Source organism: Benincasa hispida, chromosome 4 (genome assembly GCF_009727055.1).
Source record: "Benincasa hispida cultivar B227 chromosome 4, ASM972705v1, whole genome shotgun sequence".
Taxonomy (NCBI): domain Eukaryota; kingdom Viridiplantae; phylum Streptophyta; class Magnoliopsida; order Cucurbitales; family Cucurbitaceae; genus Benincasa; species Benincasa hispida.
This window is the reverse complement of record NC_052352.1, coordinates 2,787,196-2,802,438: the sequence shown is the minus strand read 5'-3', so window position 1 is coordinate 2,802,438 and position 15,243 is coordinate 2,787,196. Positions and strand designations below refer to the sequence as shown.

Below are 15,243 nucleotides of genomic sequence, written 5' to 3'. Positions count from 1 at the left end.
TAGAATTAAGGGAATTAGAAATTATATGAGATATAATTACATGTTTAATTTTGGAATTAAACGGAATAGGAGAATTTATATATTTAAATATATAAAGATGGATATATGTTAAAATTAATTTAATATTTGATATTAAATTAATTAAGTTTTATTTAATAATTAATTTATGAAATTAATTAAAATTTTTATTTTTAAAAAATCAAAATAGATTTAATAAAATCAAAATTTGATTTTTTGAGATAAAATTGAAAAAGGAAAAGAAAACAAAACACTTAAATAGAAAATGAAGTTTTTCCATTATTCATCTTTTGAAGTAGCTCACACAAGAAGCAATATCTTTGCCTTGTCTTCTCCAAGCATGAGCTGCAACTCATTCAACTCCTTTGCATGTTGATCTGCAATATATGAAAAGATTAGAGTGAAAATCGGGCATGTAATCTATAGAGATTTTGAGAGAAAAATTGGTTTGAAGAAAGAGTTCTTCAGCTAGTTTTTTGCAGTGAGCATTTCTCTTTCTACCCTTGATTCAAGCTTGTTTTGAGTCCCACAAATCAATCTAGAGCACCAATAGAATAGTGGGGAAGATCTTGAGGTGGTTTATAACAAGATTTGGAGAAGATAGCAGCTAGTGAAGGAGCTTTGAAGAAGTTCTAAGAGGTATGTCTTGAAACTCACTTGTTTCTGCAAAAGCATGCTTTATGTTTTGCCAAAATTAGTGAATTTGAGTGTTTAGATGATCTTTGTGCTTCCGCTACTATTGATACAATCCTACATAGTCTGCAATATATTGAAGAGATTTGAGTGATTTTGAGGAAGGTAATCGAAAGAATTTCTCTGAAAAATTCGTGTGAAGAAGCTGTTCTTCTGCTGGGTTGCTGCAATAAGCTTGTCTCCAAATTTCCTTGATTCCAGCTTATTTTGTGTCTCACACCTCAATCTAGAGCACCAAGAGAATAGTATGGAAGATCTTGGGGTGGTCTACAACAAGATTCAAAGGAGATTTGCAGCTGGATTCAAGCCTGAGGAAGTTCTACAAAGGTTTGTCATGAAACCCATTTATTTCTGTCGAAGCATGCTTTCATTTCTGCCAAAATTAATGAATTAGAGTGCTTATAGATCCTGGTCACTTCCGCTGCACGATGGTACGTTCCAACAAGTCGTACGCTACTTTACATGCATATGGTGAAGCGTTAAAAATGGAGAATCCAGGTACAAGATTTGAAATCGAACTTGAAAATGATATGCATTTCAAGTACATGTTTATGGCATTAGGGCCTTGTATTGGAGGTTTTACAAGTTTTTGGCCTATGATAATTGTTGATGGATCACATTTGAAAGGTAAATACAAAGGGACCATGTTGGTCGGCGTTTCCATAGACGGTAACAACCAAGCATATCCACTAGCATATGCCATAGTGGACAATGAAACTAATCGAGCTTGGAAGTGGTTTATATCAAATTTGATGTGTGTCATTGGAGAGCCCCCTAACTTGGTGTTTATGTTTGATCGAGCGGTATCTATTGGCAATGCCATTCGTGCAGTCTTTCCTATGGAATTTCATGGATTGTGCACATACCACATAGAAAATAATATTCTTTCTAACTTTAAGGACAATATGATTGTTGGAATGATCAAAGATGCAGCCAGGGCGGGTAGGTGACCTAGGTACAGGTTGGGTGGGTGACCGAGGCAGGATGGGTTACATGGGGATCTTGTCGCCTTAAACACCATGGAACCCTTCATATATTGTAATAGAGACAAAGTGGTTGACAATTGTGCTTTGATGTCTCTCATGTCCATCTCCAACTTCGATACACGGCCATCCAAGCTCGATATTAAGCTGTCAATACTCCGCAAGTATTATACAAGAGAATCAACATTGATTCCCTCTTTGTTGCCCAAAACCTCAGGCTCAGAACGATCCTCCTCAGGGATAAAACGCTCTTCCTCAAGCTCAGGACGTACGTCACTCACCAGCACATCATGAAACATATCCTCGTTGGGGATGTAAGAAGACTGGTGGATGTTCATGTCCGCATTAGATTCGTCATCCCTCACTCCACCTTTTGAATTATCCTACTCATCACCTTCCCCACCTTCAAAACTATCGTCTGAACTACTGCCACTCTCTGAACTACTAGAGGTCCCTGAACTCTCGGTGTCGGAGTGTACTTGTCTTACAATTCGTCTATCAATTGGGGTGTCCCGAAACTCCTTCTCAGCATCAAACATGACAAGACCCTCTTTGACTTTTGTTTGTATTAAGGATCCAACCCAGTAAGATAGTCTACATTTAACAACCGAATAAACATATTGTGGTTAGATTATACTTACATTTTGATAATAAAAACGTCTCTCTCGAGTACTTTGAATGACACCGAGTAGGAGCATGACCACCGTTATATACAAGGCACAACTACCTTGCTCTTTCGAGTGGCAATGTTCCTTGTTGTCGATGATAGGATCTCGTACGTCCACACCTAAATATGAAACAACTCATATTTATAACTATGTTAATGTTAAACCAAAGATAAAATTAAGTTAAGTAACATCTACCTGGAATGCTCGGAGAAATCCACGGAGTGAGTATTTTACAACATAATTTTTATTTCCCCTCACCTTCTCCTTGTATAAACAAACCTTATCATTCAGTGCAGTCTTGAGGGCGTCGAGTGTCCTCTGCCAAATAATTATACTCCAATCAAGACTGTTGTAATAGTCTATGTCTTCAACATCTTCAAAAAGAGTACGATCGACAACCACTCTTTTGCATGTTCTTACCCATCATTGCAACCTTTGTAATATACTAGGGTGATTTTAACTGCATCGTCATTGTTTTCAAATACCAAATTCTTGTATTCTTCTTTCAATAAATTCAGGTAGAATGCGTCTGAGGTCGATCGATTACCAAAGTACCTTGTCGCAAGTTCTTGTGAGGACTCCTCACTCCGTACAACTCGCATAGGGGACCACCACAAACCAGTTATCAATAAAAAAATCGTCCTTCGAAAATGTGACGACCTTTCCTCTGACAAGGAAACTAATTGAGTTCGCTCCTTGCATCTTTACTTCCCTCAATAACATATGGTGGATAAGTGGGTTGTTGAATACAAATTCAATGTCTACAAATCCCTAGAAACTATTCTCTTGAACATCTCTAACTGCCTTCTGGTAAGCTTCTTCTTCACAATCTTGTTGGCATTCGCAACGTGGGCCATACTCGTTATTTTTCCGGGAAACCTATCAGCTTCACGTATTTTCAAAGCTTTTGATATCTTGAATTACTCTTGCATTGTATGAATATTCAATTTATCAGTTAGCAGGTTCGTACTTAAAGAATCACTAACAATACATACTATTAAAGTCTCGCTCTTGCCAATCTCACTTAACTCGCTTATCTCGCTCTCGCCCGTCTCGCTAACGCCAATCTCGCTTATGTCGCTCTCGCAAAATTCGCTCTCTACTTTTTTTGGCTTTAACTATACCTTTTTTGTCTTCAAACAATGTAGAATACATCGAAAACACATCGAAACCCAAAATAAAAAATAGACGCGACTGATTAAACCTCGAAACCCACCTAAACAAACGAAACCAATCTACGAAACCAAGAACTTCGCAAACAAAACCAACCTAAACAGACGAAACCAAGAACTTCGCAAACGAAACCCACCTAAATAGACGCCACACTACATGTAAGACAAAAATTAAATTCACTTACCCAAGAACTTTGATTACGGTAGTAGATGGATGATGGTTTTGCAAAGCGAGATTGAACGACACTACACGAGAAGTTTGAGCAACTAGAATGACCGTTGCGTTTGAGCACACAAGTATCATGTAGACTGGAGGGGCATTTTTGTAATCTCATATCGTGATGACGTCAGCAGAAGGTCCATTGACAGGTTTTTATAAAATTGGGTCATTTGGCATTATGGGCCGAAATATTACGTCATCGGCCCATTGCAAATTTAAATCACATAAATTTCAAAAGCACATGGATTGAAGATATATTTTAATTATAATAATAATAATAAAAAAAAAGGTATTTTAAATGAAAGAGAAAGTATCACATGAAAAAGGAATTTAGTTTAAAATAAATTTATATTCCGAACGTTGACAAATTCCCAATTGCATTAATTTAGAACGTGAAGGAATATATGATGGATCATATATGATAAAATAATTAAAGATAGAACGAAATTTATTCGAATTCAATGAGATTCAACTGATGTGTTAATAATCAAGAAACTTGTACTTCAAATCATCTACGTTTTATTAAAAAAAATTGACATTTTACAGACAAAAGCATGTTGATAGTTTGTTTGGATGTTTTCATGACAGTTAAGCAGAATGAAATTTTAATAAAATAATAATAATAATAAATAATAATGAAAGCTACTTTTGTATACACATGCAAACACAGATCTGAAGAAGTTTATAAATATGGCTGCTATATTTTAGATCTACTTCTATTGCGATTAAAATAGGAAGTTGTATTTTGATTTCACTATAAATATATCACATTTAAAGAGAATTTCTTTTTTTTTTTTTTTAAATATACCACCGAAAGTTTTTTTTTTTTTTTTTTTTGAAAGAAATATTACCCACCAAAAGTGGAAATTATAATATTTAAAATATTTATGCCTTTTGTAATATTTAAAGGTTAAATTGCAATAATTTCATGAGTCCAAGAGATTGATTCATTAAATAAAAAATTAAGGGTGTGATTATAACAAATGAAGTAACTTTGAGATGGTTTCTTTTGTGTTCTTTTCTTTTTTCTTTTTTAAATTTCAACAAAAGTAGCTAGAATAAATATTCAATCATCGAGCTTTAAAATATCTCAATAAGCTAAGTTATATTTTAAGTAAATATCTATAGAGCAAAAATGAGTATATAAATTCCAAAGTTGATCCATTTTAAATTCGTAAAAATACCATTTTGGTTTCCGTTCATGGATTTTGTTTCATTTTGATCCCTATACTCGACGGTCCAAAATTTGTTTCAATAAATTTTAGAATTACTCATTGCTATTAGTTTGTTGTTGATTTTTTTCTAAAACAAAAATAGCTTCTATTAATGTTCTCTTTATAAATTGTAAAAATAAATTCACAAAAATATTTTTTTTCTTAGAATAAAAATGATAGTATTATTTAACCATTTAAATTAACTTGTTTGAAGGATTTCCTCAAAACAAAATCCGTTCAAAGGAATACATTTTAAAATAATTGAACGTAGCCTAAGTTAATTTCCACTATTTCAATAGTCCGCCGAGTTTCGTGTAGATCAATATTACAAGCCTTCTCTGCATCATTTACTAATAAAAATAGTAACCTCATTATTACCTATTCTTGCAAAACCATCCATCAGAGCTATCACTAATCATTCGTCACTAGGAGTATGACGTGTTTACAAAATACCTATATCTACAGTTGTCCGGTCAATAGGTGCGTGATTTGGTAGTACATCAATTTGGCCACTATTGATAACTAAAACGATTTCTTTCACTTTTGAATTCTAAATAATTTGATCTAGAGTCATGACACTAATATTCAAGGTCATTTCTTTCCTTTATTCTCCATTTCTTACTCCATTTGTCAAAAAGTTGTTGTGTTAACTAAAATAATCCATAGCCATGTTCATTTCCTGCTCCTCAAATAATTTATCCTATGAGTAGTCTACAAATATATTTTATTTTTTCTGTTCTTTTGTTAAAAAAAAAAAAAAATGTAGTGGGTCGTTTACACAATAAAAATAATTGATTAGGCCATACAAATGGTGGGTCTGCTTTATCACAAAGCCTGCAAGCTGCAGCCAAACTGATCAGAAAACAAAGAGAAAGCAGAAAAGAAAAAAATGGAAGAAATTTGGAAGCTCAGCCATTTGTTGATGACAGTATTTCTTTACAATTTCGCAACCATGATGGTGGTTCCAGCCACTACAGATGTCACCATGTCCGCTCTCTGTCCCGGTCGAGACGAGTGCTCTCTCGCCATTTACTTCACCGGTTTTCAACAAGTCGTAAGTTTGCTACAACGTGACTGACGGTTTTACATTGATTTCTTAGAATTTGAATGAGTTTGATCTGTGTTTGAGATGTCTGTAGGTTACGGGGCTTGGAGCGTTGCTCATGATGCCGTTGCTTGGAAACCTCTCTGACAAGTTTGGGAGGAAGACTCTACTCACTATTCCCTTGATTCTCACTGTAATTCCTCTCGGTCGGTTTCCTTCATTTTCTCTGTTCAATCACTTCTAGTATATTTAATTTAACGTGATTACTTTAGGCTATCGTTTTCTTTTCTAAACATTATGTTTCTTCACTTTTTCCTTTTCTTATCCACTACATGTTTTCAAAAACTAATAAAGTTTTGAAAACTACACAAACAAAAATCTCAATTTTGTATTTTTTTTTTAAATTTAACTAAGAATTTAAATATTTAGTCAAAAAAAATTAAAACCATTATAGAGATGTTGTAAGAAAACAAAAGCTAAATTTTCAAAAACTAAAAGCAAGAAACTAAGACCTTATTTGTCCGGCTCGTATTTGATATCTATTTTGTTTTTCAAAATTATGCTTTTAAATTCTACTTTTATCTCTAAATTAATATGTTATGTTGTTTAATTACTATGCAAAATTTTGAAAATTAAAAAAATAGTAGTTGAAAAATGGATTTTATTTTTATATTTTGAATACGAGTTAAAATGATTCCCCAAGAAAATAAAAAACCATATAAGAAAATTGAGAGAAAATAAATACAAATTCCAAAATAAAGGAAACTAAAAAACAATTTGAAAACTAAATAAAACAAAAATAATTGTTTTTTTTTAATTAAACCGAGAATTATAATATTTTCATGACAATAATGAAAACTTTGGTAAACAAAATTGGAGAAAACTATTACATTTTTCAAGGAAACAAAAGCTAAAATCTAAATGGGTATCAATATTAATTAATCATTTTCTAAAATATAGATTCTTGGTCTGATTACAGGGATATTAGGGTATGGGAGGTCGAGGGATGTGTTCTATGTTTATTTTGTCTTGAAATGTATAACAAGTACTGTTTGTGAAGGGAGCGTTCCGTGTTTGGCTGTTGCATATGCGGTAAGAAACTCTTATCACATCAGTGGATCTCAGTTTTATTTTCTCTTAATATAAAAGTTAAAATATCATTTTGATCTCTGTACTTTGAAATTTGTTCGATTTTAGTCCGTATACATACTTACAATATTTCTTAAATTTAGTCACTCAAAGTTATAGTGTATTGATGCAATAAAATACAATGTAGAAATAAATTTCTAAAATTCATAGTAAAAAATATTAATAAGTAACAAAAATTGGAAGAAAAAAACAACAACAATGAACTAATAACAAAGATAAGATTTAAGATTTATTAAAAGTAAAAACATTAAACAATTAAGATGTTAAAAAATACGAGGACTAAAATGATTATGACATTCCGTTTGTAATTATAATTGGAGTTTCTTATTTTGCAGCATATTGTCTTTTCCTTTCTTTTTCCCTTTGCTACTAATTTAAGTCGTAATTCTATTATATATTAACTAAAACAGAATGATTTCTCTTCCAAATTAATCAAGCCAACTTTTGATTTTTTATTTTGACATAATTTCTCTCTCTTTCTTTCTCTTTTATTTTTTTAAGTGACATAATTTCTCTCTCTTTCTTTCTCTCTTTAAAAAAAAATAAAATAAGTTTAACTTATCGTCGATTAGTTTATTAGTTTTATTGTTCATAATTGAAAATTATTAAGGGGGGAAATGCTCAAACATTAAAGGATTAAAATAGATATAGCTTAATTTTGATCCTACATTTTTAAATTAATTTATTTTGTACTATACATTTATTATGATTTTAAATAATTAATAATATAGCTTTAAGTATGTGGCCAATTTGAGTTAAAGTCGATGAATAATTCTTCATTTGCACGTTTCAAAGGTTTTCAATTTTAAATTCCCACGATTGTTGAACTAAATAAAAAACAACCATGAGAATAAAAGGGAAGCATCCAAGAAAAATCTTAAATAACATTGGTTAACACCAAGTATTAAGTAAGCAATTTATTTATTTATTTATTATTATTATTATGTGAAAGACAAGGTAATCAATTCCAACCTTCTAACGTAAAAAAGCTAATAAATACCAACCATTGTTATTTTAAAAAATTCAGGGCCAAAATAAAGATTATGAAAGTTTTAGGAATAAAAGGTTGTTGAAGAAAATAGTAATTAAAATAGATAATTTAAAATTTAGACACAAAAAAAAAAAGGTCAAACATCAAATAAGATTTAGACTAGATGTATTTATCATACGGTTAAGTAACAAGTTTGGACACTGAACTTCTACATGTGTCTGATAAGTTAGTGTATTCTAAAAAGTATTCGACAAGTCTTTTAAATTCTTAAATGTGTACCTAATAGGTTCTTGACACATGATATCATTTTTAAGTAATTATTAAGACCCTTATTGGTTAATCAATTGGTTTTAAGTTTTTAGATTTTGAAAATTAAACATATAAACACAATTTGCACATTTAAATTACGTTGATTTGTCATCTACTTTCAACCAATGTTTTTAAAAACCAAGCACAAGTTTTGAAAACTAAAAAAAGTAGTCTTTAAAAGGGTAATTGCAACGATAGAAATTTTAGGGCTAATAATTATGTGTATCGCAATATGTTTAAATAATTGTAAATATAACAAGATCTACCATTGATAGACCCTATCACTAATAGACTCTATTAACAATATAATCTATCATTGATAGATCTAAGAGTTGTATCTAAATTTTGATATATATATATAATATATTGCATTGTATTATATCTACTAGGGTGGCCATTCAAACCACAAAAACCGAACAAAAAAACTAAGTGAAACAAAAAAATATGTTCAGTCGGTTTAAAAGAAATTTTGAATCCGGATTAATTTGGTTCGATTCGGTACCGATTTCGAAAACCGAATTTGAAACCGAACAGAACCTTTTTTAACTAATATATATATATATATATATTTAAAAAAGAGTAAAACCGAATTTCAAATTGAACCGAACTGAATCATCTTTTAATTAAAAAAAAATATAATATAGATTTTTTTAAAAAAATGTCAGAACCAAATTTGAAACTGAATTAAACCGAAGCAAACCATTTCCACCTCTAATATCTACTATGCTCTAGGGTTGCTACATTTTCATCTACCTTTTTTAAAAACCTATCTTTATTAATTTGAAATTTGATTAAAAATTCAACTATTTTACTTGAGAAAAATGAAAATCATGATAAGAAATTATAAATAAATAACTTAAATATGAAAAATAAAAGAAAAACGAAATGTTAGTGCCTAAACATTCAATTTTATGTATAATAAATTTGTGAATTTTAGATAAAATCAAAGTTATAAACTTTTGTTTTAAAAAAAAAAAAAAATTGGGAGGCCTATTGGACACTGAATTTAATTTGTTTGCCATGACCAGACCAAACTTTATTCTTTTAAATAAAATACCTTGGTGTGTTCAAATTTGCACCTATTTTTATGTGACACTTTAAAAACTTCTAGTCATACAATAAAAAGAATTTAAAATATATTTTTTTAACAAACTGTAACTAGATAATTTGGTGTCAAAATTTAGCTTAACAATAATTGACATAGATTTCTTTCTTAAAGATTGAAAGCTTGATCCTCATCTATATAATTGTTGTATTAAAAAAATATAAAAAGATATAACCTAAGATGCACCTAAGTATTTTTTTTTTTTTTTTGCTTACAAGTGGAAAATAAAAGGTAAAAATGCCATTTTGGTTACCTTATTTTAAAATTTGTTCAATTTTAAGTCGGATATTTTCAATAAAATTTAAATTTAGTCATGAAAATTAACTTTTATTAAAATTAATTAAATAATAATAATAATTTTTAAACACAAAATACAATATGGGAATATATTTCCAAAATTTTTAATAAAATGTTATTAAACAAGTAGTTTTTTAAGTTTAAAATCAACAATAAACAAGTATCGAAGAGTTAATTATAGATTTATCGAAAATTCAGACTAAATTAACAGGGACGAGCCACGTTTACGTCAAAGTCTCCATCTACGTCAAACCCATTATTCTTGCCCGTTTCAGCAGTTGCATTTTGCTGGTTCAACGTTAACACTCTAAACCCTAATTTGATCCCATGGCCATTCATTCATTACTTCGGATTTATCTCTGCAATTACAGGCCGACAATGTACCGGACCACCAGCGAGCTTTTGCGTTCGGAATGGTATCCGCCATTGGATCTGCTGCTTCCGTCTGCGGGACTCTCTGTGCTCGTTTTCTCTCCATTCCATCCACTTTTCAGGTACTCGCTTCTCCCTTTCTCTGAAATTTCATTTGTACTCAATGTTGAACGGATCGTCTTCTCGAATAGGTAGCGGCTTCTACGGCGGCTTTGGCGACAGTGTATATGAGGGCTTTCCTTACTGATTCTGTCTCCAATTGTAATCTTTGTGCACCCCTACTATCGGGGAAGAATGTAGAATCTGTTTCTTTGGATCAAGTTTCCCCCAAGAAAGAAAAGATTCTTACGACCCTGCCTTCAGTGAATGATCTTTTCTCCCTGTTGAAGACGAGGTGTGTATTCAATCATTATTATGATTATTTTAATTTCACTTATGGATTAACCTTCTGATCTTCAATTTAGTTTATTTTTGGTCTTTCTAATTTAAAAAATAATATAACATGTTTGTTCCGGGATTTGAATTTGATTTCTATTTGCAACTTCTAACTTCAAATTGGTTTCATATTAATATATGAGTATAAGAATGAAAGAAGATTCGACTCATTTGGAAAATACAGGCGGACAATTAACCAAACTCTGTAGCATAGTCAACATATGTTTTAGTGACCAAATTAACAGTCAAACTTTGCTAAGAGACAAGCTGATTTCAAACAATTAGCCTAGTCAACATATCTTATAGTTGTGAAGTTTGGACAAAATAGTTTTCTGGCTCAATGGGAAGATGTTGAATTTCTTCTGAAATTTTCAATCCTCTTATGTATGTTATTTGCAGCTTGACATTTTCACAATTGGCCATTGTTTCATTTTTTGGCAATCTCGCTGATGTTGGCATTCGTGCTTCTATACTGGTTAGTCTTTTAGTCCAAGGAACTAATTTGGGTCAGTTTTTGTTTTGACAATTTAATACCAATAACTGAAATGCATCTCAATTTTCCATGGGAAACTTTTAGTTATAATTTCATTAAATTTATTTGGTTTACTTTTAAATAGAAAGTTTCAGTCGTTGGTGATCACCCTCATCTTACTAAGATTGTAAACTTCTGTTTGGCTCAATTATAAATTTACATCCTTAACAGATTCTCAAGTGTGCCTATAAAATTTCAATTGGGCAACTTGTCTTGGACAATTGATATGCTTGACTATGTTTGATTTCCCAAATACAGTACTATTTAAAAGCCAGATTTCAGTTTAACAAGGATAGGTTTGCTGATTTGATGGTGATTTCTGGGGTTGCTTCGACTATTTCACAGGCATGTCATGCTATTTTATTCCACTCTGTATCTACATTTCCTTCTATGTCAATTTTCATGTTTATAATATGTTAAAAAGAATAAGTATTACCTTAATTTTCCTGTTTACAATATGTTAAAGACTCTATCCATCTTTTTCCCATGTGTGTGTGTTCTTACCATTAAACGAATAATTGCAGTTACTTTTACTCCCCATCTTGGTTCCTGTTCTAGGAGAGATCAAGTTGCTCTCAGTTGGGCTCTTTTTCTTATCCAGTCAGGTAAGCTCTCTAACGTAATTCTGAATCTTATTCTAATAATCCAATTTGATGTTAAGAAATTTATAGATTACTCGTGGATGCCTCAATTTGTTTTAATGGTTTTAAATGCAGATGCTTCTTTACAGCTTTGCTTGGGCTGACTGGGTACTTCTTTGCAACTAAATTTGGGAGTGCAGTTTAATTATTTTAAAAAAATTTGGTTCATTATTATTATTATTATTACTATTTTAATTAATTATTTATTTATTTGTTTTATATTGGAGCTTCATCTCTGCTTCATAAATTACATCATGTCACGTAATGACTAACTTTGCTTTGCTGTAATTAATCAGGTTGCTTATGTCGCTGCAATGCTTTCTATTTTGTTTATTTTCTGGCAGCCTTGCGTGAGTGTCAAACTTTTTTGTGATCTAGAGCTAATTCGTGATTGATATTGATTGAACTTATTTTATTTCTCATTTTTAATTCACAGTTGCAAAGCATAGTGTCGAAACAAGTTGGTGCAAGCGAGCAGGTTAGTTTTCAAGAACAACTTCAACATAATCAATAGTCTCTAAGCAGTTCCTTAGTTATTTTATTTCATAATTTCTACTAATGAGATGAATGTTTCTTTAGTCTGTTAATGTTGGCAATTATGTTTATCTCATTAAAAGAAATGTTGCAATTTCTGTGGGGTTAACAACTACTTAACTAAATGAATCTCCTAAATCAAAATAAATAACCATATCATGTACCCAACTTCAAAAAAGAACCTGTGTTTGAGTTTAGGTAGAGAGAAACAAAGAACAAACTTTAGCCAATTTTGGTGGATTGAACCTAAGTTTATAAAATTTATAAATGATTGACGTGTCACAAGCTTTCAAATACGTTATTCAACTCAACTTTGGCTTTTTATAGCCTTGAACGAAAATGGAAATAACGAATAACTAATCAATTTACAATATCAAAATATGTAATTGGATTTTAGCAAAATATGACTTTTGTTGAAACCAAATCAAAATGTGGAACCAAAGTTTTCTAAGAATCCCATTCTTACTTGATTTTTGTTGTTAGCATGACGATATTCTTGGATTTGATTGATTATTAGGGTAAGGCTCAAGGATGCATTTCAGGCATATCTTCATTTGCCAATGTCGTTTCTCCATTGATATTCTCCCCTTTAACAGGTAACTTTGCTTAAATATGCTATATATAATGCAATGCAACAACAAGAGAGGAGAACACTAACGGAGTTTTGGTGTTTCCAGCTTTGTTTCTCTCTGAAAACGCTCCATTTTATTTCCCTGGATTTAGCATCATGTGCATTGGATCTTCTGCGGTAAGAATCTTTTTTCCACTCCATTAACTGATGCCAATGACTGCTCTATGGATTGATTCAGGTTTAAATTTCGATTTTAGTTTTATGATTTCAGTTTGGTTTTTGATTAATCTTAAAAACTTTCTAAAAGGTCTTTGCTTTTATCACATGGTTAAATTATCCAAAACGACCATACGTTTTCTTTCATCTTCAATTCAATGATGATGTTCACAGAGATATAACTAAACTACAAGCATTATACAATATTTTAAAAATTATTAGGATATGATAGAAGTCAAAAATTGAAATGATAATTTAATCATAACTTATTTTTAGGGACAATTGTAAATACAACAATCAGACCTAAAATATTAATTGATATCGTACGATGCAAATTGTAGCAAAATTTAAATTTAGCTCTCAATAAAAGTATATTACTAATAGATTTTGCTATATTTTCAATTCTTTAAAAATATTATTAGGCCTAAAACTTAAAAGTGCAGCTATTGCAATTACCTTTTTTATTTATTATATGAAAAATGGTTATAGTTTGTCCCTCTAGCATACTCAGTTCGATTTGATGGACATGTTTTATTTTGTGTGGCAGATGATAGCATTTGTTCAAAGTATCCTGATTAGGGCTCCTACCAAAGCCAGCAGTAGCAGCAATGTGGAAGCCTAGTTTTTGTTCTTCCACTGTTCATATTTTTGTTTTAAATAGCGTAAATAGATTGTATATATATGTTCAAAAAAATCACCCAGATTTCCTTTCATTTCCTCTATCTTCTTCCTCCCATCATTCTCCCTCGTTTCAGGAGAGAGAAGTGCAAGCGGTAGCCAATGGAGAAGGGGGAGGGAAAATGATGGGAGGAAGAAGATAGAGGAAGTGAAAGAAAATCTGGGTGTTTTTTTTAGGACTACGAGGGAATAGAGCGAGCCAAGGGTGAGTAGGGGTAAGTGACAATCGATTGAGGAGGGAGCAAAGAAGAGATTTTTTTTTTTTTTTTTTTAAATAATATAATTATGCAAAAATTAATATTAAAGCAGAGAAAGCAAATTATGCAAAAAATCTAAAGCTAAACAAATCAACGACCAAATGATAATTACCAATAAGGAGTTTGAGAAAGCTTGTTGTTTGAGTCGAGATGCGTTGTTGAACGCCATCCTTGGAGGAGACATGCCCCTACTTGCACGGAGTGTTTCGGCACTTTAAACTTCGTGCGCAACTAAACAATTTTATGAATTTTTGTTGGACTTATATATTAAGTCCTTTTAAAACCGAATTATTGAAGACCAAAATTTCTGTTTGCACAAGTTTTCTTTTAAAAAACTAAATTCTTATATCACACAGGAAGACGATTCAAAAAAGTTAAAACGCCTAACCACATTTCGCTTAACTTGAAAATTTTCTTAAAAAGGGGGGAAGGTGAGTGATTCCTTCTCACCCACTTACTAACCATTTAAAATAAAATAAATAATTAAAAAAATGAGAAAAATCTTTAAATTATCCAACGATTTCTCACATAATTTAAGATTTTAGAAGACATGTCAAATTCTTTTTTAAGGGAAAACAATAAAATGAGAGCATTTTTACCATACGTAGGTAGTTTAAACCTCTATTCAGTGAAAATATGTATCCATTTGAAGGAGCCATAATGAACGGAATCGTGAACTAGGTTCTTTAAATCAAACTTCTATTTATTCCATATATAGTACAAGCTAATTTAGAAACTCGAGTCTATCTTCCGCTTTAAACAGTCATGAACACATCTCATTTTCATGAGTGTTTTAAAGGAATATCCCAACTCCCTATTATAGCAATCTCACTATAACACCTACATAGGTGAAACCTCCAATGGTTGTTTATGACCAGCACCCTATATAATACATGTGTCTTGCGTTCATTTAGAGCTTAGCTCTTCCTAATCATTACATTATGAGCACTACATAGGAATGAGACAAAAAATTATGTTACTCTCCTAGTTCTCTCGTAGTCAAACTCCAATTTCGTTATTGCAATTGAACCTCTTTAATGTGATCTTCAATATTGTGAATATGACATCAACGATTTATTTTTAGATTCTCAAATGAGATTTGACCTAACTTTTAAAACTACATATTTTTTGCCCTTTGCTTAC

At 31.2% G+C, this 15,243-nt stretch overlaps 1 protein-coding gene across 1 annotated transcript; it reads left to right on the top strand.

Annotated features, from left to right (window-relative positions):
* The first annotated feature begins 5,833 nt into the window (after nucleotides 1–5,833).
* LOC120075180 (hippocampus abundant transcript 1 protein-like) lies at nucleotides 5,834–13,887 on the top strand. The gene is made up of 14 exons (XM_039028375.1): nucleotides 5,834–6,022; nucleotides 6,108–6,219; nucleotides 6,993–7,105; nucleotides 10,236–10,358; nucleotides 10,428–10,630; nucleotides 11,071–11,146; nucleotides 11,462–11,548; nucleotides 11,728–11,808; nucleotides 11,920–11,952; nucleotides 12,141–12,194; nucleotides 12,281–12,322; nucleotides 12,896–12,974; nucleotides 13,056–13,126; nucleotides 13,713–13,887. The coding sequence occupies exons 1-14, from the start codon at nucleotides 5,858–5,860 to the stop codon at nucleotides 13,785–13,787; spliced, it is 1,314 nt and encodes a 437-aa protein (XP_038884303.1). The 5' UTR covers nucleotides 5,834–5,857; the 3' UTR covers nucleotides 13,788–13,887.
* The last annotated feature ends 1,356 nt before the right edge of the window (nucleotides 13,888–15,243 follow it).